A 22,155-nucleotide genomic window follows, 5' to 3' on the forward strand; every position below is an offset into this window, starting at 1 on the left:
TTAACCACTGAAATAGATCTTGAATTCATAATCCCTGAAGAATTTACAAGGGTCTGCAGGTGATATTGCGTCCTTGTTCAGATTATTAGTGTTGGGGAGTTTTGTTTGAGAACCTCCAGGTGGACTTTGGAGGTTTACAAGTTGGAATGTGTAGTTTTCCCACATACCTGGCTGCTCTTTTTTAAATGGAGCTGAGAGAGATGTGAAATCCTGGCAGCTCTTTGAGGCGCATTTAGAGAGAGTTATTTAAATAGATTAGCATAGATTTTTCCATCAGCAGTGAGTGAGAGCTGATCAGGCTCAGCACTGCCCACAGTCAGTGTGGTCAGTGTCTAGCCGTTGGTGATCACGGAACGGTTTGCTCTGCAAGTGACCATGGATTCTAATCGCATCGAGGATGTCCTGGGAAGGAATTAAACTAAGCAGTCCTTGCGGGTTGTAGCCGAGAACTGTAAGTTAGAATATCAAATGCAATGTAAGATTTTTACATAAGGATAGAGGGAAAAGATGAGACTGTGAAACCAAAAGTGAAGTATTTTTCTTTGAAATATCTAGAAGTAAAGATCTGGAAGAGTGAAGTTCCATACATGCAATAGAAGATTTTTGGGTACTAGAGAGGTGGGTTGTCAGTCAGACTGTCAGTGCCTGGAGAGGTGGTCGGTTTTGGGTACTAGAGAGGTGGGTTGTCAGTCGGACTGTCAGTGCCCGGAGAGGTGGTCGGTTTTGGGTACTAGAGAGGTGGGTTGTCAGTCGGACTGTCAGAGCCCGGAGAGGTGTGTCGGTTTTGGGTACTAGAGAGGTGGGTTGTCAGTCGGACTGTCAGTGCCTGGAGAGGTGGTCGGTTTTGGGTACTAGAGAGGTGGGTTGTCAGTCAGACTGTCAGTGCCCGGAGAGGTGGTCGGTTTTGGGTACTAGAGAGGTGGGTTGTCAGTCAGACTGTCAGTGCCTGGAGAGGTGGTCGGTTTTGGGTACTAGAGAGGTGGGTTGTCAGTCAGACTGTCAGTGCCCGGAGAGGTGTGTCAGTTTTGGGTACTAGAGAGGTGGGTTGTCAGTCGGACTGTCAGTACCCGGAGAGGTGTGTCGGTTTTGGGTACTAGAGAGGTGGGTTGTCAGTCAGACTGTCAGTGCCTGGAGAGGTGGTCGGTTTTGGGTACTAGAGAGGTGGGTTGTCAGTCAGACTGTCAGTGCTCGGAGAGGTGGTCGGTTTTGGGTACTAGAGAGGTGGGTTGTCAGTCGGACTGTCGGTGCCCGGAGAGTTGTGTCAGTTTTGGGTACTAGAGAGGTGGGTTGTCAGTCGGACTGTCAGTGCCCGGAGAGGTGGTCGGTTTTGGGTACTAGAGAGGTGGATTGTCAGTCGGACTGTCAGTGCCTGGAGAGGTGTGTCAGTTTTGGGTACTAGAGAGGTGGGTTGTCAGTTGGACTGTCAGTGCCCGGAGAGGTGTGTCAGTTTTGGATACTAGAGAGGTGGGTTGTCAATCGGACTGTCAGTGCCCGGAGAGGTGTGTCAGTTTTAGAGAGGTGGGTTGTCAGTCGGACTGTCAGTGCCCGGAGATGTGTGTCAGTTTTGGGTACTAGAGAGGTGGGTTGTCAGTCGGACTGTTAGTGCCTGGAGAGGTGGTCGGTTTTGGGTGCTAGAGAGGTGGGTTGTCAGTCGGACTGTCAGTACCCGGAGAGGTGGTCGGTTTTGGGTACTAGAGAGGTGGGTTGTCAGTCGGACTGTTAGTGCCTGGAGAGGTGGTCGGTTTTGGGTGCTAGAGAGGTGGGTTGTCAGTCGGACTGTCAGTACCCGGAGAGGTGGTCGGTTTTGGGTACTAGAGAGGTGGGTTGTCAGTCGGACTGTCAGTGCCCGGAGAGGTGTGTCGGTTTTGGGTACTAGAGAGGTCGGTTGTCAGTCAGACTGTCAGTGCCCGGAGAGGTGGTCGGTTTTGGGTACTAGAGAGGTGGGTTGTCAGTCGGACTGTCAGTGCCCGGAGAGGTGTGTCGGTTTTGGGTACTAGAGAGGTGGGTTGTCAGTCGGACTGTCAGTACCCGGAGAGGTGGTCGGTTTTGGGTACTAGAGAGGTGGGTTGTCAGTCAGACTGTCAGTGCCCGGAGAGGTGGTCGGTTTTGGGTACTAGAGAGGTGGGTTGTCAGTCGGACTGTCAGTACCCGGAGAGGTGTGTCGGTTTTGGGTACTAGAGAGGTGGGTTGTCAGTCGGACTGTCAGTGCCCGGAGAGGTGTGTCGGTTTTGGGTACTAGAGAGGTGGGTTGTCAGTCGGACTGTCAGTGCCCGGAGAGGTGTGTCAGTTTTGGGTACTAGAGAGGTGGGTTGTCAGTCAGACTGTCAGTGCCCGGAGAGGTGTGTTGGAAGTTGGAATGTCAGTGTCAGGTAACACTAGTGGGAGAAGGGTAGGTTGTCAGTCAGACTGTCAGTGCCCGGAGAGGTGGTCGGTTTTGGGTACTAGAGAGGTGGGTTGTCAGTCGGACTGTCAGTGCCCGGAGAGGTGTGTCGGTTTTGGGTACTAGAGAGGTGGGTTGTCAGTCGGACTGTCAGTGCCCGGAGAGGTGTGTCAGTTTTGGGTACTAGAGAGGTGGGTTGTCAGTCAGACTGTCAGTGCCCGGAGAGGTGGTCGGTTTTGGGTACTAGAGAGGTGGGTTGTCAGTTGGACTGTCAGTGCCCGGAGAGGTGTGTCGGTTTTGGGTACTAGAGAGGTGGGTTGTCAGTCGGACTGTCAGTGCCCGGAGAGGTGTGTTGGTTTTGGGTACTAGAGAGGTGGGTTGTCAGTCAGACTGTCAGTGCCCGGAGAGGTGGTCGGTTTTGGGTACTAGAGAGGTGGGTTGTCAGTCAGACTGTCAGTGCCCGGAGAGGTGGTCGGTTTTGGGTACTAGGGAGGTGGGTTGTCAGTTGGACTGTCAGTGCCCGGAGAGGTGTGTCGGTTTTGGGTACTAGAGAGGTGGGTTGTCAGTCGGACTGTCAGTGCCCGGAGAGGTATGTCGGTTTTGGGTACTAGAGAGGTGGGTTGTCAGTCGGACTGTCAGTGCCCGGAGAGGTGTGTCGGTTTTGGGTACTAGAGAGGTGGGTTGTCAGTCGGACTGTCAGTGCCCGGAGAGGTATGTCGGTTTTGGGTACTAGAGAGGTGGGTTGTCAGTTGGACTGTCAGTGCCCGGAGAGGTGTGTTGGAAGTTGGAATGTCAGTGTCAGGTAACACTAGTGGGAGAAGGGTAGGTTGTCAGTCAGACTGCTGGTGTCGGAGAGGTGGGTCGTCTGTGTCATTGCCCAATGATGTGGGTCAGCAGAGAGATGGTGCCCAGAGAGGAGAGTTGTCAATCAGACTGTTGGTGTCAGAGAGCTGGTGGATGCAGATACTATGGAGGTGTTTAAAAGACAGAGTGTGGGCCAAGTGCAGGCAGAAGGGAATAGGTATCATTCGAAACAATATTGTGGGCTGAAGGGCCTGTTCTATGTCCTATCCCCTTAAGACTCTTCTCGCTCAGCTCAAGTCTGTCTTCCCTCTGAGGTTGAAGTAGTTAGGGGATTAACCAATAAATGTTGAAACCTGAGAGATGTCGGGTCACTGAACTTCCCCCCCCCCCCCCCCCACCCTTGTCATCTTACTCTGGGCAGGAGAACGATGTTTTAATGCAAGGCACACCTTGGGTCACATGAAATTTTCTGAGATGACCCGATGTTTCTTTAAGTTTGGAACGTCAGCTAAGATTGCAAAAGTTGCACTGGTAGATTAATTCGCTGTAGATTAGCACAGAGCTTTGCTGAAGTTTATTTATTAATTTTTTACTTATTTAGAAATGCAGCACAGTAACTGGTCCCTTCAGCCCATGAGTTCCTGCAAAAATTGCACCCATGTGACCAATTAACTTAATAACCAGTACATCGGAAGGAACTGGAGCAGAGGAAAGCCGTGCGGTCACGGGGAGAATGTATAAACTCCTTATGGGGTGGGAAGTGAACCCGCATTGCTGGTACTGTAAAGCTTCACGCTATCCGCTACAATAACATGCCAAACCTAGGTCCAGATCTTAGGTCTCACTGTTGAAGGAGTTAATTATACCAATCTGTACTGTAAAGCTGAAACTTTCCAGATCATGGGAGTTTCGGAATTTAGAATGTCAGGCAGAGTTTTAGCCTTTATTGTAGAGTGTCATAGCGTTGTACAGAATGGAGAAAAAGGCTCCAACCCATCTGTGTCCATGCCAACCAGGACATATATTCAAGCTAATCCCATTTCCCAGCACTTGGTCAATAAGCTTTCAAACCAGGGGTTTCCAACTTGGGCTCACGGACACCTCGTTAATGGTAGCAGTCCGTGGCATAAAAGGGTTGGAACCCCTGTTCTAAACTCTTGTCATCAAGGTACCTGTACTGTCCTTCAATGCATCTACAGTACCTACCTTTACCATTTCTCTGGCAGCTGATTCCACATCGACGAGGTGTGGAATGCACTGCCTCGGAAGACGGTGGAGGCCAATTCTCTGGATGCTTTCAAGAAGGAGCTAGATAAATATCTGATGGATAGGGGAATCAAGGGATATGGGGACAAGGTAGGGACTGGGTATTGATAGTGAATGATCAGCCATGATCTCAGAATGGCGGTGCAGACTCAAGGGGCCGAATGGTCTACTTCTGCACCTATTGTCTATTGACCACCCGCTGTGTAAAAACATCTTGCCCCTCAGATCCTTTCATCTTGAACCTGAAAACTATGTCCTTTAGTTTATGATTTCCCAACCCTGGATAAAGGATGGTTCATCCTATCTATATCCCTCTGATTTTATATAGCTCTACGAGGTCATCCCTCAGTCTCTTGTGCTTCCTTATTATCTGCCTGCACTGCACTTTCCCTACAGCTGTTACACTTTATTCTGCATTCTGTTATTTTACCTTGTTCTCCCTCAATGCACCGTGCAACGATTTAATATGTATGGACAGTATGCAGGACAAGTTTTTCACGGTATCGCAACACTTGTGATAACAATAAACCAATTTACCACTACACTGCTTTTGTTGTATGCTCTAGGAAACATCACAGAGCTGCTTCTGATCTGCACTATATGAATAAACATTAATTTATTCATTTACTGTAGGTCAGAATGGTCTGTTTTTGACACAGTTAAAACATTTAATGGAAGTCTACGCTGGATGCTGACTGTGTGGAGTTTATGTGTTCTCCCTTTGACTATTTTGGTTTCCCCGGGTGCTCTGGTTTCCTCCCATATCCTGAAGATCTGAGGGTAGGTGACTGATAATTGGTCCTTAGTTGCGCGTAGGTGAGTGGTACAATCTGAGTTGAGTTGGTGGGAGTGCGGGGAGAATGAAATGGGATTAGTGTAAATGAGTGGTTGATGGTCAGCACAGATTTGATGGGCTGAAGGGCCTGTTTCTGTGCTGTATCTCTGTGAGAACGAAGGAATTTTAATATTCCAGAACAAGCCTACAATCAATAGAGATGAGCTGTTTTCCTGAACATCATAGTCTTTTAAATGCAGTGGCCCTATCTTCCTGAATCTGCTTACAAGTAGCTGAATAAATCCTTGACAGTGACCAGAGTTAAAAAGGGTAACGGAGCCCTGGAGGAAAGCGAATGCCAATTAATGGCGAGAAGTCTTACGGAACAGAATGCGGAAGAATCAGTTTAGCAAAAATGGTGAATATTCAGAATGAGGAGACGCTGTACACCGTGCACGTTTATCAGCCTGCATCCTACTTCTGAACAAGTCAACAGCTGTCCCCTCCTTTTATCCTACAGCAGGTCTCCCTGCTTAATGAGCATTCACCGTGAATTGTTGCTCCAGCAAAAGGTTTTATTTACGTTATTCTGTCGCTTAATGTACTGCAGATAAGGATGCATTTGGAGCTTGCCTTTCACAGGCAGATCTCTGAAAAATTCAATCGCATGTAACAGTCTTTTTCATTGGGCTAAAGAGAAGGTGAAATAAACTAACTTCTAAGATGGGGGAAAATCTTCCATCCGACATTAGTTAGGTGAGTGATTTGCAAGGCCTAGCTTGTGTGTTTCAGCTCGAGACAATGGCTTTTGATATACTGCATCCTTACTAGCAGAGGAATAACCAGCTCCTGGCTCATCACCCATGGCAGCTATTGTTCTTGGTAAAGGTTGAGGGCTAACGGTGTCTCCTCTACAACTCTTAGCATGCTGAGGGATTCTATAGGACCCTAATCCTTTGTTACCCTAATGGTATATGACCCTCCCCATCCAGGATATGCCCTCTTCTCACTACTACCATCGGAGAGGAGGTACAGAAGCCTGAAGACCTACACTCAACGGTACAGGAACAGCTTCTTCCTTCCACAGTTAAGTCTCTGAACAGCCCATGAATCCATGAATACAACCTCATTATTCCTTTCTTTTTGCACTTTATTTTTGTGATGTATAGTTTTATTGCTGGTGCAAAACAACCAATTCCACATCATGTAAGTGAGTGCTAATAATTCTAATTCTGAGAGAGGGTTATTGAGGTGGGGTTAAATGGGGTATCTCCAGAACAGGGACTGTGACTTATTGAAAATAGCTTCAAGGGCAAATTGAGGAGTAAATTTAAACTCTGGCATATTATTTGTTACATGCAGTGGAAAGCTTTTGTTTGTGTGCCACTTATCACTGCATTCGTAGGTACACCGAGGTAGGGAAAAGGAAATAGAATGCAGAACATGTTCATGTGAGGCTTTGCAGATGCTGGAAATCCAGAGCAACATGGACAAAATGCTGGAGGAACTCAGCAGGTCAGGCAGCAGCTATCGAGGGAAATGGCCCTTCAACAGTCCTGATGAAGGGTCTCGGAATGAAGCACTGACTGTCCATTTCCCTTCGTAGATGCTGAGCTCCCCCAGCATCAGAATGCTGCTGAATATGGTGTTACAGTTCCAGAGTAAGTGGAGTGCAGGTAGGCAAAGTGCAAAGGTCACAATGCATCTTTTGTTCTGTCCTTCAGTTAGATTTTAGTTGATTGTCTGAACTTCGGCTGTCTTGGTTCTACAGCTTTTGTTTCCCAGCAGAATCAGTCTCTTGCTTCTTAAGTTCTGATTCCTTTCAGCTCAGCTTCCATGCTCTTATCCCCAGAATCTCAGTTTGTCTGATGGAGTCCCTTGCACTGACTGGAGGTTGGGAGGAGGCAGGGAATGCCCAGAAAGGAAAGGGTCTTTGACTTTGTAGACTGCTTTCCCAAGGCATCAGGTAGTGTTGAGAGAGTGGAGGCTGGTTTGTGTGATGAGCTGAGCTGTGTCCACAACTCTGACTCTGCAAGAGTTTGCGGAGCAGGGTCAGGTTTTCAATCACTGATATAATGGTGTGAAATGTGTTGTTTTGTGGGAGCAGTACAGTGTGGGACATAAAGGGTTAATATAAATTGCAATTAGAAATAAAATAAATAGTATAAAAAAAAGCAAGTGACATAGTGTTCACAGTTTATACAGAAATCTGATGGCAGAGGGGGGAAAAGCTGTAACTAAAATGTTGAGTGTGGGTCTTCAGGCTCCCAATCCTCCTCCCTCATGGGAGTAATGAAAAGTGGTCGTGTCCCGCATGGTGAGGGTCCTTTCCGATGGATGCCGCCTTCTCAAAGCACCAGCTTTTGAAGATGTCCTCAGCGGTGGGAGGGCCGTGTCTGTGATGGGACTTGCAGCGTCCGCGACCCTTTGCAGCCGCTTGCAGTCCTGTGCAGTGTAGCTTCCATACCAGGTGGTGATGAAACCAGTCAGAATGCTTTCTTTCCTCAGTACATTTTGTAGACATTTGTGAGATACCAAATCTCCTCAAACTCCTAATGAAGTACAGCTGCACATGTTGGGCACCAGGAGAGATCCTCTGAGATGTTGACACTCGGGTACTCGGAACTGCTCACTGCCCACAGTCCTCACCATCAATGAGGACTGGTGCGTGTTCCCTCGTGTCCACCATCAGTTCCTTGGGTCCTGCTGATGTTGAGTGCAAGGTTGTTGCTGCGATATCACTCAGCCAGCCTGTCACCATCTGAGAATCCACCAGCAACAGGAGTGTCCCCGCCGATTTATGGGTGGTGGTTGAGCTGTGCCTGACCACCCAGTCGTGAGTGTAAAGAGGGTAGAGCGAAGGGCTGGGCACACATCCTCTATTGATCCTCATCAAGGAGGAGATGTTAATACTGATGCGCAGTGCCTCTGGTCTCTCAATGATGAAAACAGTCCGGAATCATTTACAGTCATTTACAGAGGCTGAGATTTTGGAGCTCGTTGATTGGTATTGAGGGGATGATGGTGTTGAAGGTTGAGCTGTAATCAATAAGCAGCAGCCTGATGTAGGTATTGCTGTTGTCCAGGTGACTCAAGGCCACATGGAGAGCTGGTGTGATTGCATCTACTGTTGGCCTGATAGTGTGGTAGGCAAGTTGCAGTGGGTCCAAATCTTTGCTCGGGCAAGAGTTAATTTCACCCATGACTGACCTATCAAAGCTCTTCATCACAATAGATGTGAGTGCTGCTGGGCAGTAGTCATTGAGGCAGTTCACCCTGCTCTTCTTGGACACTGGTATGATTAATGCCCCTTGGAAGTAGGTGGGAACGTCGGAGTGCAGCAGTGAGAGATTGAAGAAGTCCCGTGGTTGGCACAGGTTCTCCGTAACCTGCCAGGTACATCGATGAGGCCTGATGCCTTGCAAGGGTTTACCCTCTTGTTGGAGCTTCTGATGTCGGCCTCTGAGATGGAGATCACAGGGCTGTGAGCATTAACACAGGTGTAGTCTTATTTGCCCTTTCGAAGCAGGTGCCATACCAACCCGGGATTCGTCTGGATGGAGTACTCTCTGGAATGCATCGATTTAAAAACTGGTGAGGGTCATTAGGGACAAGCTGAATTCCCTTAGCCTGCTGAGGTGGAACTCTTTATGTGGTTTGACCAGTACTCAGAGCGACACGGAGGGTGGGTGAATAACAGCTGGTCTGATCTGGGGTGTTTCCGCTGGAGCGGCTGAGGGGACAACGGGTAGAAGTTTATATAATTAAGAGAGGCACAGATAGGGGAGATGTTCAGAGTCTCTTTCCCAGGGTAGATACCAGAGGACATGTATTTATGGTGAGAAGGAGAACATTAAGGGAGGGGTGCAGGGTAATAAGGAGGGTGCCTAGAATGTGCTGCCAGGGTTGGTGGTAGAAGCAGGTACAGTATTTTTTGTTAAAGAGGAATATGCAGGCAATGGAAGGACATGGATTATGTGCAGGTGGAAGAGATTTAGTTTCATTTGCATCACATTCAACACAGACATGGTGGGCCGAAGGGCCTGTTTCTGTACTGTACTGTTCTGTATTTAATACAAGTTGTTGAATTTCAGAGGTGTAGGCAGCTGCTAGAAATCTCTAATGCCACACAGCAACTTCCGTTTCATGGCCAAGGAGCCCGGGAATCAGTTGCTAAGCTGGTGTGCTTCACTCGATCTGTTGCTGCTATTTTAGTTTAAGTGGGTATGCATTATTTATTGATAATTTTGTGTATGAAAATAGTAAAGGTTTAATGGCACACGAGTTGGAAGTGTGACAGACCATTGGTAAAACGGGTTCGGAGCAACTGTTCCATTTACTAAAACACAGGTGACCTTCCTTGTTAAGAGTTTCTGAAATAATCTGCACATCCTGCTCACCATCTAGGGAGGCACTGAGTGCAGGGGAAGACAAAATAAAGAACAAGCATCTGGCTGCTCAATCCTATCAGTCTGTGTCACTGTTCAGAGCATGGATCAGAGAACCAACCGTCCATCCACCCTTAGTCTCTTTACCGATCATGATTCCAAATTACATTAATCCCACCTGTCTGCACAATAACGCCATCTCTGCATCCCGTCTGTTCATGTATCTGTCTATAAGTCTCTTGAATATCACTATGATATCTGTTTGCATCACTTTTTCTGACAGTGTGACCCAGACCCCCACCACTCTTTTTAAAAATCTTGCCCCACACAACATTGCATCTTTTCCTCCATCTCATCCCCTCCCTCCCTCCCTTTTGTTTCCCCTCCCCTTGCACTCCTCTTTCCATACCCTCCTCTTCACCACACTCTCCTCTCATCCTCTCCCCATCCTCCCCTGCAATCCACTCCCCTCTCCTTCCTCCCCTTCCCTCCTCTCTCCTTCCTCCCCTTCCCTCCTCTCTCCTTCCTCCCCTTCCCTCCTCTCCCCATCCTCCCCTTCCCTCCTCTCCCCATCCTCCCCTTCCCTCCTCTCCCCATTCTCCCCTTCCCTCCTCTCCCCATTCTCCCCTTCCCTCCTCTCCCCATTCTCCCCTTCCCTCCTCTCCCCATTCTCCCCTTCCCTCCTCTCCCCCATCCTCCCCTTCCCACCTCTCCCCCATCCACCTGTCCTCAGTCCTTCCCCTCCTCTCCCGCATCTCCCCTGCTCTCCTCTCCTCCCTTCCCCACCCCTCCTCTGCCTTGCTCTCCCCTGACCCTGCCTCATGCCTCCCTCCCCTGCCTCGCCGCTTCCTCCCCTCCCAACTGCCTCGTCCTTCCCTTCCCTCTCCCCCCAGACCTTCACCTCTTCTCTCCCCAGACCTTGCTCCCTCCACCCCTCCAATCTCCCTCTTTTCCCCCATCGTCTCCATTTCACTCTTGTACTAGCCCCTCCGATATCTGCCGCAGAAGATGGTACGTTGACTCTTGCGGAGTTTAGTCACTGATCTTAAATCCAATTAGTTAAGTAATTCTGGAATTAAAACCCGTGGAGAGGTTGTTTTAAAAAAAAACTTTTTTCTATTATCTGAGATCCTCTGATTTGCCTTCTGAAGGGGTCAGTGGTCATTCACTTTGAAGACAGTTAGGGACGCTGTTGAAAGCAAACATGCATGCTTTTCAGAAATTTCAGCCGTCCCCTTGGTAATTTCTCTGTCCCCACCTCCTGCCCGTGCGATGTGCAGGCAGGTGAGAGGGAGTCATGTCAGGAAGGTTGGTTTCCATTGTGCTCCTATCGGAGGGCACCATGGCAACCAGAACCTGATCCTCTGGCTTGGACAGGTTCCAGGCTCTCCAAGTGAGATCTACTGTTCCCAGACTTCAGGTGTTGAGATACACTCCCAACAAGTGGACAGGGCAGGACAAGACCTGAAAGTAATGGGGGGGGCTTACGTTCCCCCAGCAGAGCAACAATCAGCAGGCATGAAGAGTTAAGGTAATGGAACAGAGTTAAGGAGGATCCTGATAGTTAGAGGGACAGGAACTCGGAGGACGAGGGAGAAGCTCTCATACGGAAGGATTGCCAGATTGAGCACCTGCTGCACAGTGACCTACCAGGTCTTCACACCAAGTACTGGGCAGTGGGATTAGTGCTTGCAGCTCATTCTCTTGCTGGCCTGGACTCGATGGATGGGAGTTCCTGCCTCTGTTCTGTGAGCTCCCAGGAACTGACAGTGAGACACGAATGGTGGGTGCATGTCCTTCCTGTTCAATCTTTTCCTGCTGTGCCCTATTGAGTTTTCTTGTAACTGGTGACTACACAAGGTGAGCAGACTAACTTTGTGCTACACTGGCCTCAGACTCAGGAATTGTAGTAATTCTTGCACCAAAATCTAGACCACAGTAAATGACTTGCATATAAGAGGTTAAAATAAAGTATTTTGCTCATTCACATTTGATTGCATTCAAATTAGTCTTCAGCATTGTTTGTTAAAATGGGAGGATGGAGTATTTAACCATGGACGATTACCAGGGAATAAGCAAAGTGGATCAGGGTCAAATTTCAGAATTCAGTACAGAGTGAGTGTTACACCTGCACAGACTTGGCTTGAACAGTGGTGAATTAACAGAGTGCTTTCTGAATCCAGATTCTGACTCTGCTGACTCTTTGAGTGGATTTGAAACGGTAGCGAGTCAGTCAGCTGACGAAGAACCTTTGAACTGTACCAACACCGAAAGATCAAATATGTCAGAGCAGGAGAATCGTGGAGCCAAACCAGTTCCGGCCAATGGCATCACAAAATACAGGTGAGTCACAAAACCAGAGACTGAAAAAGCACTGCTTGTTAAAAAGTCAAAGTCAAGTTTGTCATCTGCACTTCTGCAATGAAAAACTTAATTGTAGCAACATCACAGGTACATAAGAACAGATAAGTAATATTTACAGGAATGAAGTACAATGAACGTAAATTACATAACACACACTAAATGCTGGAGGAACTCAACAGACTAGGCAACATCTATGGAAAAGAGTAAACAGTTGATGTTTCAGGCTGAGACCCTTCATCAGGACAGACCTGATGAAGCATCTTGCCCTGAAATGTCAACTGTACTCTTTTCCAAGGACACTGCCTGGCTTACTGAGTTCCACCAGCATTTTGTGTGTTACCTTGATTTCCAGCATCTGCAGATTTTCTCTTAAACATAAATCATAACAATTTTACAAGAAAGAACACGATTAGAACAGAACAAAAACTCTTATTTTAGTCCAAAATGATCAGAGGAGCCACAGTGTAGCTAAACTGTGCTGATTAGGGTTCTGCTGGTTGGTTGAAGGGAAAAAGGTGATGATGTGGAAATAGCTGTTCGTGAACCTGGTGGTGTGGATGTGGAGTTGGTTGTTCTTGAACCTGGTGGTGTGGAGTTGGTTGTTCTTAAACCTGGTGGCATGGGACGTGGAATTAGCTGTTCTTGAACCTGGTGGTGTGGAGTTGGTTGTTCTTGAACCTGGTGGCATGGGACATGGAATTAGCTGTTCTTGAACCTGGTGGCATGGACGTGAAGTTGGTTGTTCTTAAACTTGGTGGTGTGGGGTGTGGAGTTGGCCGTTCTTGAAGCTGGTGGTGTGGGACGTGGAGTTGGCTGTTCTTGAACCTGGTGGTGTGGGACGTGGGGTTGGTTGTTCTTGAACCTGCTGGTGTGGGACGTGGAGTTGGTTGTTCTTGAACCCGGTGGTGTGGAACGTGGAGTTGGTTGTTCTTGAACCCGGTGGTGTGGGGCGTGGGGTTGGTTGTTCTTGAACCTGGTGGTGTGGGACGTGGAGTTGGTTGTTCTTGAACCTGCTGGTGTGGGACGTGGAGTTGGTTGTTCTTGAACCTGGTGGTGTGGGACGTGGAGTTGGTTGTTCTTGAACCTGCTGGTGTGGGACGTGGAGTTGATTGCTCTTGAACCTGCTGGTGTGGGACGTGGAGTTGGTTGTTCTTGAACCTGGTGGTGTGGGATGTGGAGTTGGTTGTTCTTGAACCTGGTGGTGTGGGGCGTGGAGTTGGTTGTTCTTGAACCTGGTGGTGTGGGACATGGAGTTGGCTGTTCTTGAACCTGGTGGTGTGGGGTGTGGAGTTGGCTGTTCTTGAACCTGGTGGTGTGGGGCGTGGAGTTGGCTGTTCTTGAACCTGCTGGTGTGGGACGTGGAGTTAGTTGTTCTTGAACCTGGTGGTGTGGGGCGTGGAAATAGCTTTTCTTGAACCTGGTGATGTGGACATGGAGTTGGTTGTTCTTGAACCTAGTGGTGTCGGGTGTGAAGTTGGTTATTCTTGAACCTGGTGGTATGGGACATGGAAATAGCCGATCTTTAACTTGGTGGTGTGGACATGGAGTTGGTTGTTCTTGAACCCGGTGGTGTGGAACGTGGAGTTGGTTGTTCTTGAACCTGCTGGTTGGGGCGTGGGGTTGGTTGTTCTTGAACCTGGTGGTGTGGGACGTGGAGTTGGCTGTTCTTGAACCCGGTGGTGTGGAACGTGTAGTTGGTTGTTCTTGAACCTGCTGGTGTGGGGCATGGGGTTGGTTGTTCTTGAACCTGGTGGTGTGGGACGTGGAGTTGGTTGTTCTTGAACCTGCTGGTGTGGGACGTGGAGTTGATTGCTCTTGAACCTGCTGGTGTGGGACGTGGAGTTGGTTGTTCTTGAACCTGGTGGTGTGGGATGTGGAGTTGGTTGTTCTTGAACCTGGTGGTGTGGGACATGGAGTTGGCTGTTCTTGAACCTGGTGGTGTGGGGTGTGGAGTTGGCTGTTCTTGAACCTGGTGGTGTGGGGCGTGGAGTTGGCTGTTCTTGAACCTGGTGGTGTGGGACATGGAGTTGGCTGTTCTTGAACCTGGTGGTGTGGGGTGTGGAGTTGGCTGTTCTTGAACCTGGTGGTGTGGGGCGTGGAGTTGGCTGTTCTTGAACCTGCTGGTGTGGGACGTGGAGTTAGTTGTTCTTGAACCTGGTGGTGTGGGGCGTGGAAATAGCTTTTCTTGAACCTGGTGATGTGGACATGGAGTTGGTTGTTCTTGAACCTGGTGGTGTGGGGCGTGGAAATAGCTTTTCTTGAACCTGGTGATGTGGACATGGAGTTGGTTGTTCTTGAACCTAGTGGTGTCGGGTGTGAAGTTGGTTATTCTTGAACCTGGTGGTATGGGACATGGAAATAGCCGTTCTTTAACTTGGTGGTGTGGACATGGAGTTGGTTGTTCTTGAACCCGGTGGTGTGGAACGTGGAGTTGGTTGTTCTTGAACCTGCTGGTGTGGGGCGTGGGGTTGGTTGTTCTTGAACCTGGTGGTGTGGGACGTGGAGTTGGCTGTTCTTGAACCTGCTGGTGTGGGACGTGGAGTTAGTTGTTCTTGAACCTGGTGGTATGGGACGTGGAGTTGGTTGTTCTTGAACCTGGTGGTGTGGGGCGTGGAAATAGCTTTTCTTGAACCTGGTGATGTGGACATGGAGTTGGTTGTTCTTGAACCTAGTGGTGTCGGGTGTGAAGTTGGTTATTCTTGAACCTGGTGGTATGGGACATGGAAATAGCCGATCTTTAACTTGGTGGTGTGGACATGGAGTTGGTTGTTCTTGAACCCGGTGGTGTGGAACGTGGAGTTGGTTGTTCTTGAACCTGCTGGTTGGGGCGTGGGGTTGGTTGTTCTTGAACCTGGTGGTGTGGGACGTGGAGTTGGCTGTTCTTGAACCCGGTGGTGTGGAACGTGTAGTTGGTTGTTCTTGAACCTGCTGGTGTGGGGCATGGGGTTGGTTGTTCTTGAACCTGCTGGTGTGGGACGTGGAGTTGGTTGTTCTTGAACCTGCTGGTGTGGAGCGTGGAGTTGGTTGTTCTTGAACCTGCTGGTGTGGAGCGTGGAGTTGGTTGTTCTTGAAGCTGGTGGTGTGGGGCGTGGATTTGTTTGTTCTTGAAGCTGGTGGTGTGGGACGTGAAATTAGCTGTTCTTGAACCTGGTGGTGTATGACTTCAACCTTCTATGCCACTTTGTTAGTTCCAGCCATAATTGTTCCAGGTGTATTGCTGGGTAAACTGTTGCTTTCCAATCAGGCTTGACACCATCAGAAATATTCAGAAAATTGGACATTAGATTTTGTTCAATGCATGTAAAACATGAAGTTCTTTGCTACATTACATTTTAAAACAAATTCTTCTTCTTTGGAATTTTGTAAATATGCTGCATATATTTATACATTTGTTCAGTTTTGATTACTGTGCTGTAGGACGGATACCGTTGAGCTGGAAAGCACGTAGAGGAGATTTCTGAGTACTCATTATGGAGAGAGGTTGATCAGGTTGGACTGTACTCGCTGGGTTGTAGGAGAATGAGATCTCACAGAGGTGTACAAAATCATCACTGGAATAAATGGTCCTTTTTCCAGGGTTGGGGAATCAAGAACTAGAGGGCAAAGGTTTAAGGTAAAAGTGAAGAGATTTGGTAAGAACCTGAAGGACACCTTTGTTCACTGATGGTGGTCAGTACATGGGCTGAACTGATGGAGGAAGTCATTGAGGCAGGTGCATCAACAACATTTAAGAGGTACTTGGACTGGAATGTGGATAGGGAAGTTTTAGAAGTATATGGCCAAATACCAGCAAATGGGAATCTTGGTTGGCATGGACCAGCTGGGCCAAAGGGCCTGACTCTGTGTTGTGTTATTCTGTGCACAAATTCTGGAGATATATGTGTACGTATACATACGCACACGCACACACACCCTTTCAAAAAGTTGCTTTTAAAAATTAATGTGGAATGTTTAATACTGTACAGTGCAGAGATCTAAAATAATCTTTGTTTCAAATTTTAATTCCTTGCATTACCTGGCCTTGCTCATGCATTTTTTAAATCCTGTGTCAGACCATGTGACAGAGGCATGAAATGGTTGTGAAGCTACTAGAGATGGCAAGTGCTGAATCCTGACAGATCGTGACATGGGTCAAACAGTTGTGTTGGGAATATTTTCTGCAGGCTCTGTGTCAAACTTAGGCAAGTTATTTGTTTAACTGTAGTGAATTTAACTAACACAATTATATTCTTTGCTTTTTATCTGGGAGAATATATGAAGGACTAAATTTGACACCAAGTCCTAAATTTTAATGAACTGTAAGAGATATTCCGTACTCTGGTGTCACCCTCCGTGTTCACTGTCCTGGTGATCTGATTACCTCTTCGATACTACTACTGTTATATTGCCCTGGTTAGCTGATGGCTATAAAAATATTGCACAAGTGTCCAGCAATATGCATCTGTGTTTGTCACCTCTGAATATTCTGTATAAGTGATTCAGATTAATGTATTTATCATGTGCACAGAGTGCATCGTTTGTGTTAACAAGCAACACAACCTAAGGATGTGGTGGGGTAATGGGCAAGTGTCTTTACACATTCCAGCACCAACATAACATGTTCAACAGAACAACACAAACAAAATCAACAGCAAAACAAACCTCTTTCCTCTCTGCGTCAGGCAGCATCTATGGAAATGAATAAACAGTCAAATGTTTCGGGCTCAGACCCCTCTTCATGAGTGGAAAAGAAGGGGGAACGCACTGGAAAATGATAGGAGAAGCCAGTTGGGTGGGAAAGGTAAAGGGCTGGAGAAGAAGGAATCTGATAGGAGAGGAGAATGGACCATGGGAGAGGGGGAAGAAGGATGGGCACCAGGGAGAGGTGAGGAGAAGAGATAAGAGGCCAGACCAGGAAGAGGAGGGTTTACCAGAAGAAGAAAGTGACATTCATGCTATCAGGTTTGAGGCTGCCCAGGCAGAATTTGAGCTGTTGCTCCTCCACCCTGAGAGTGGCCTCATCATGGCAAAAATGGCCAAGGACCAATATGTCGGAAGGAGAACAGGGACAGGAATTAAAATGGTGACCACAAGAACTCCACTTGTGGTGGATGGAGCAGAAATGCTCAACAAAGCGGTTCCCAAGTTTCCGTCAGGTCTCACTAATGTCGAGGAAGGCGCATTGGGAACACCAGATACAAAGGACAACCCCAACAGGTTTGCAGGTGATGTGCTGCCTCATCTGGAAAGACTGTTTGGGGCACTGAATTTCATTTCCATATATACTGTCTGATCTACTGAGTTCCTCCAGCATTTTGTGTATGTTGTTCTGGATTTCCTGCTTGTGTTTACTTGTTCCTCACTCCCACCCACCCACCCAGTCACACGTACAAACAGGCTGTCTCCGGGCCTCTAACTCCCTGTGGAGTCACAGACGTTGGGCCTCTGACTCCCCCTAGTGACTCACAGACTCACAGGTCTTGAATTTAAAACTATGTTCTCTGAACTAAGTTAGCTTCTGCTTTGTGGAAATTGATCAATTGTTAATTAGGAAAATGTCTTTGTTGGATAGCTACAGCGTTCCTGTATGGCACAGACAAATCATTAATCAAATCAGAAGAATTAGCATCTGCTTTTGGAATTTAACAATTGCATTTTGGAAGGACAAACCAGAAGACTGAGTACAGAATTAATGCTCAGTTACTTAAGAGTGTGCATGAACAAAGGGACCTTGGGGTTCAAATCCATACATCCCTCAAGGTCGCTGCGCAGGTTGATAGGGTAGTTAAGAAGGCCTATGGGATGCTAGGCTTCATTAACAGGGGGATTGAGTTCAAGAGTAGAGAGTTCATGTTGCAACTCTACAAATCTCTGGTGAGACTGCACTTAGAGTATTGTGTTCAATTCTGGTCACCTCATTATAGGAGGGATGTGGAAGCTATGGAGAGGGTGCAGAGGAGATTTACCAGGATGTTGCCTGGTAAACAAGTCATATGAAGCAGGGTTAGCAGAGCTGGGACTTTTCTCTTTGGAGCGTAGAAGAATGGGGGGGGGACTTGATAGAGGTCTACAAGATTATGAGAGGCATAGATAGGGTGGATAGTCAGTACCTGTTACCCAGGGCACCAATAGCTAACACCAGAGGGCATATGTACAAAATTAAGGGAGGGAAGTTTAGGGGAGACATCAGGGGTAAGTTTTTTACACAGACGATTGTGAGTGCCTGGAATGACTTGCCAGGGATGGTGGTGGAGGCTAAAACATTAGGGGTATTTAAGAGCCTCTTGGACAGGCACATGGAAGAAAGAAAAATGGAGGGTTATGGGGTAGTGTAGGTTTAGTACTTTTTTAAGGATTATATGGGTTGGCACAACATGGAGGGCTGAAGGGCCTGTACTGTGCTGTAGGTTCTATGGTTTTTAATCTGTATATTGCTGGTTTGTATGGACCTTTGAGGCATGTTTTCAACAGCTGCTACAGCTGGGTCACAGGCAGGTGCATACTGGTCAGAAATCTGCTTCTAGTGAATATACCACCCCCATACACAACTCGACGAAGCCCACCTTGCCTTGGTGAAATGCTCCACCAGTTTTACCTGCGCTCTGTGTAGTGAGTTGTACAATACATTGGTGTCATTTTGTGCTAGATTTTGGCAGCAAGTGTGATCAAAATTTATTTCATATGTAGCTCAACCACTTCACAGAAACTGCTCAGCATTTGTGGAGATCTCTAATCCATTCATGGCATCAAAAGCACTTAAGATTGATTAAAAAGAACAGTGACTATAAGTGGAAAGAGAGAGGACACTAGTTCTGCTGTTTGTAGGGACAAAGATGTGTATGAATGTCAGACATTTGAATTGAACCATGTTATGAGGGATCATCTAGGTAGGGGTTTCTTGTTGGAATTTGTCTTTTATTGTCACATGTACCAAGATCTAGCAAAAAGGGTATCTTGCATTGTGTTCATACAGATCTGATGATTACTCAGTGCATTGAGCGAGAACAAGGTATAGCAATAGCTATCTAAAATAAGATGCAACAGTGAGTTCAAGACTCTGTCTTATCATACAAGGGGCTGACAGCAGTGGGTTGGAAGTTATCCTTGAGCCTGGTGGTACATGCTTTCAGGTGTTTGTACCTTCTGCCCAATGGGGTGGGGGGAGAGAATGTTTAGAGTGGGTGGAGTCTTCGATTTGGTGAAGGGTTTACAAGTTGGTGGGAGAAGGAGGGAGACTGAGGTTGAAGGTCAAAAGATCAATCATGATAGAATGGTGGAGCAGACTAAATGGGCTGAATGGCCTATTTCTGTTCCTTTACCTTATGAATATCCGTAAGTTGGGTGTTGGTAACTAGGAGACATTCTGCATTGTATAACTCCATGATTAGACTAGATGAGGGTCTATCTGTTGTTATTCTGCCTGATCCCACCTTTAAATAACCACCTAGTCATTTCAGTATATTGAATCAACTTGAATATTTTCTCTGAATTCTGTAATGCTGTTCGATGTAGCATAATTGACTCTGCTAAATCATAAAAATTTCCAAGTGTCTTGAAGTTTGCAGTGATTTCCCAAGTACCAGAACAGGATGGAGAAGTTGGTGAATCTGTTTCTTCCCTCGCTCCTTCCTGAAGTCGTGTGCACATTGGCTAACTCCAGTCTGCAGGAACAATTCATCAGACAGACATTTGATGACCAGCCTCTTTCTAAACTCTGTATATAGGTCAGCAGGGCTTTTGAGACGTAATCTTATAAGATTTAATTATCTATGATCCTGCACTCCAATTCTGCAATGTCTTGGTTTAAATTCAAGTTCAAGTTTATTGTCCTTCAACTGTATGCATGTGTAAACCGCCAAATGAAACAGCATTCCTCCAGGTTCACAACACAGTACATATAACTCACACACATAATACATAAAGTAATATTGCCACGAGTAAATTAACAAATAATAAGGTGCTTTTGCGACACAAGTTTAAAAAGTGAACAGTGTAGCGCTACTGGCGCTTCACGCGTGATGGAACCTGGGTGATGGCAGTGTGTTCAGTAGTCTTACTGCCTGGGGAAGTAGCTGCTCCCATCCTAACAGCTTGAGTCTTAATGCTACAGTACCTCCTGCCTGATGGTAGGGGTTCAAGGACACAGTTGATGGATGAGAGGGATCATTGACAATGCTAAGGAGCTTGCGTACACATTGCGTACACCTCTGATGGATGGAGGAGTGACCCTGATGATCCTCTCAGCAGTCAGACGCCTTGCAATTCCCGTTCCAGAGTGTGCTGCAGCAGGTCAGTACGCTCTCGACGGTGCTTCTGTAAAAGTGGAGTCCCTCACTCACCTCAATCTCCTCAGAAGGTAGAGACGCTGTTCTGCTTTCTTCACCAAAGAGGTGATGTTGAGGGACCAAGTGAGATCATCGGTTACGTGCACTGCCAGAGATTTGGTGCTCTGAGCTCTCTCCACGATCAAGCCTTGTACATGCAGTGAGGAGTGGTCAGCCTGCACCTTCCTGAACACAGCAATCATTTCTTTGGTCCTGTCCACAATGAGACTCAAATTGTTTTGTGTGTACCATTCTACCAGCAGTTCTACTTCCTCTCTATGCTGTCTCGGCGTATCGTCATCAGTGAACTAAGTCATGCGTGAACAGCAGCGGACTGAGCTCGCAGCCCTAGGGTTGCCGGTGCCCAACGTGACGGATCTGGAGATGTTTCTGCCAACACAGACTAACTGTGGCCTTTCTGTCAGTAAGTCCAGGATCCAGTTACAGAGAACCACGCACAAAGTGCTGGAGTAACTCAGCCAGTAAGGCAGAGAGGTGTTAAGACCCAACAAGGACAGTTTACCACCAGCTTCAGATGATGGTATGAAAGCTGTGTTGAGCTGATGTTGATATACAGCATCCTGGCGTATGAAGCACCATTATCCAGGTCGGACAGGACTGAAGGGTGCGTGGCATGATCAGTGACCAGTCTGAGCAATAAGCAATCCAGAATATAGCAGGAAGATGGGATTTACTGTGATCCATAACCAGCCGCTCAAAGCATTTCATTATTGTTGAGGTCAGTCCCACTGGATGGTAGTCTCTGAGGCAGGTTACTGTCACCCTCTTGGGCACCAAGATGAAGGTGGCTACCTTGAAGCCTGAGAGGACAGTGGACTGTTCCAGAGAGATGTTGAAGATGTCTGTTAGAACTTCATTTAACTGGACCATGTTGACCATGGCTTGGGTCTTCTTCACGTCAGCTGTGACCAGACTGAGTGCCTGCTCCTCTTGGAGAAGGAGACCTGCCTTGCCGGCACATCAAACTGAGCGTAAATAGCATTCAGCCTATCAGGAAGAGAAGTGTCCCTGTCACTGACGTACAGGGTGGTCTGGTATGGTCTGAATGCCCTGCCACATGAGCCTCATGTCTCTGTTGTTGCAGAAATAGCCGTACCTTCTCTACGATGGCTTTGTGGCTAAGTTTGCTGATGATACAAAGATAGGTGGAGGGGCCTGTACTGCTGAGGAAACAGAGAGACTTGGATAGATTGGGAGAATAGACAAAGAAGTGGTAAATGAATTACAATGTCGGAAAGTGTACGGTTATGCACTTTGGTAGAAGAAATAAACAGGCAGACTATTATTTAAATGGGGAGAGAATTGAAAGTTCTGAGATGCAACGAGACTTGGGAGTCCTTGTGCAGGATACCCTTAAGGTTAACCTCCAGCTTGAGTCGGTGGTGAAGAAGGTGAATGCAATGTTGGCATTCATTTCTAGAGGAATAGAGTAGAGGAGCAGTGATGTGATGTTGAGGCTCTATAAGGCACTGGTAAGACCTCACTTGGAATACTGTGTGTAGTTTTGGGCTCCTTATTTAAGAAAGGATGTGCTGACATTGGAGAGGGTTCAGAGAAGATTCACTGGAATGATTCTGGGAATGAGAGAGTTAACATACGAGGAACGTTTGACCGCTCTTGGACTGTACTCCTTGGAGTTTAGAAGAATGAGGGAGGACCTTATAGAAACATTTTGAATGTTCAAAGGCATGGACAGAGTGGATGTGGCAAAGTTGTTTCTCATGGTGGGGGAGTCTAGTATGCGAGGACATGACTTGAGGATTGCAGGGCGCCCGTTCAGAACAGAGATACAAAAAAATCTTTTCAACCAGAGGGTGGTGAATCTATGGAATGTGTTGCCACAGGCAGCAGTGG

The 22,155-nt window shown here is 47.3% G+C and overlaps 1 protein-coding gene across 11 annotated transcripts in view; it reads left to right on the top strand.

Moving 5' to 3' along the window:
* LOC132398368 (oxysterol-binding protein-related protein 1-like) overlaps positions 1-22,155 on the top strand; it is a 278,314-nt gene that overhangs the window by 194,567 nt on the left and 61,592 nt on the right. For 6 of the 11 annotated variants that reach the window (XM_059977690.1, XM_059977684.1, XM_059977700.1 and 3 more), the window contains one exon: positions 11,797-11,956. In XM_059977690.1, coding sequence (XP_059833673.1) covers positions 11,797-11,956 — 160 coding nt within the window. Of the gene's footprint in view, positions 1-287; positions 452-6,217; positions 6,312-10,448; positions 11,397-11,796; positions 11,957-22,155 lie in introns of those variants that run through there. The other 5 variants (XM_059977726.1, XM_059977733.1, XM_059977718.1 and 2 more) reach the window with 5 other exon arrangements.

Source organism: Hypanus sabinus, chromosome 1, assembly GCF_030144855.1.
Source record: "Hypanus sabinus isolate sHypSab1 chromosome 1, sHypSab1.hap1, whole genome shotgun sequence".
NCBI lineage: Eukaryota > Metazoa > Chordata > Chondrichthyes > Myliobatiformes > Dasyatidae > Hypanus > Hypanus sabinus.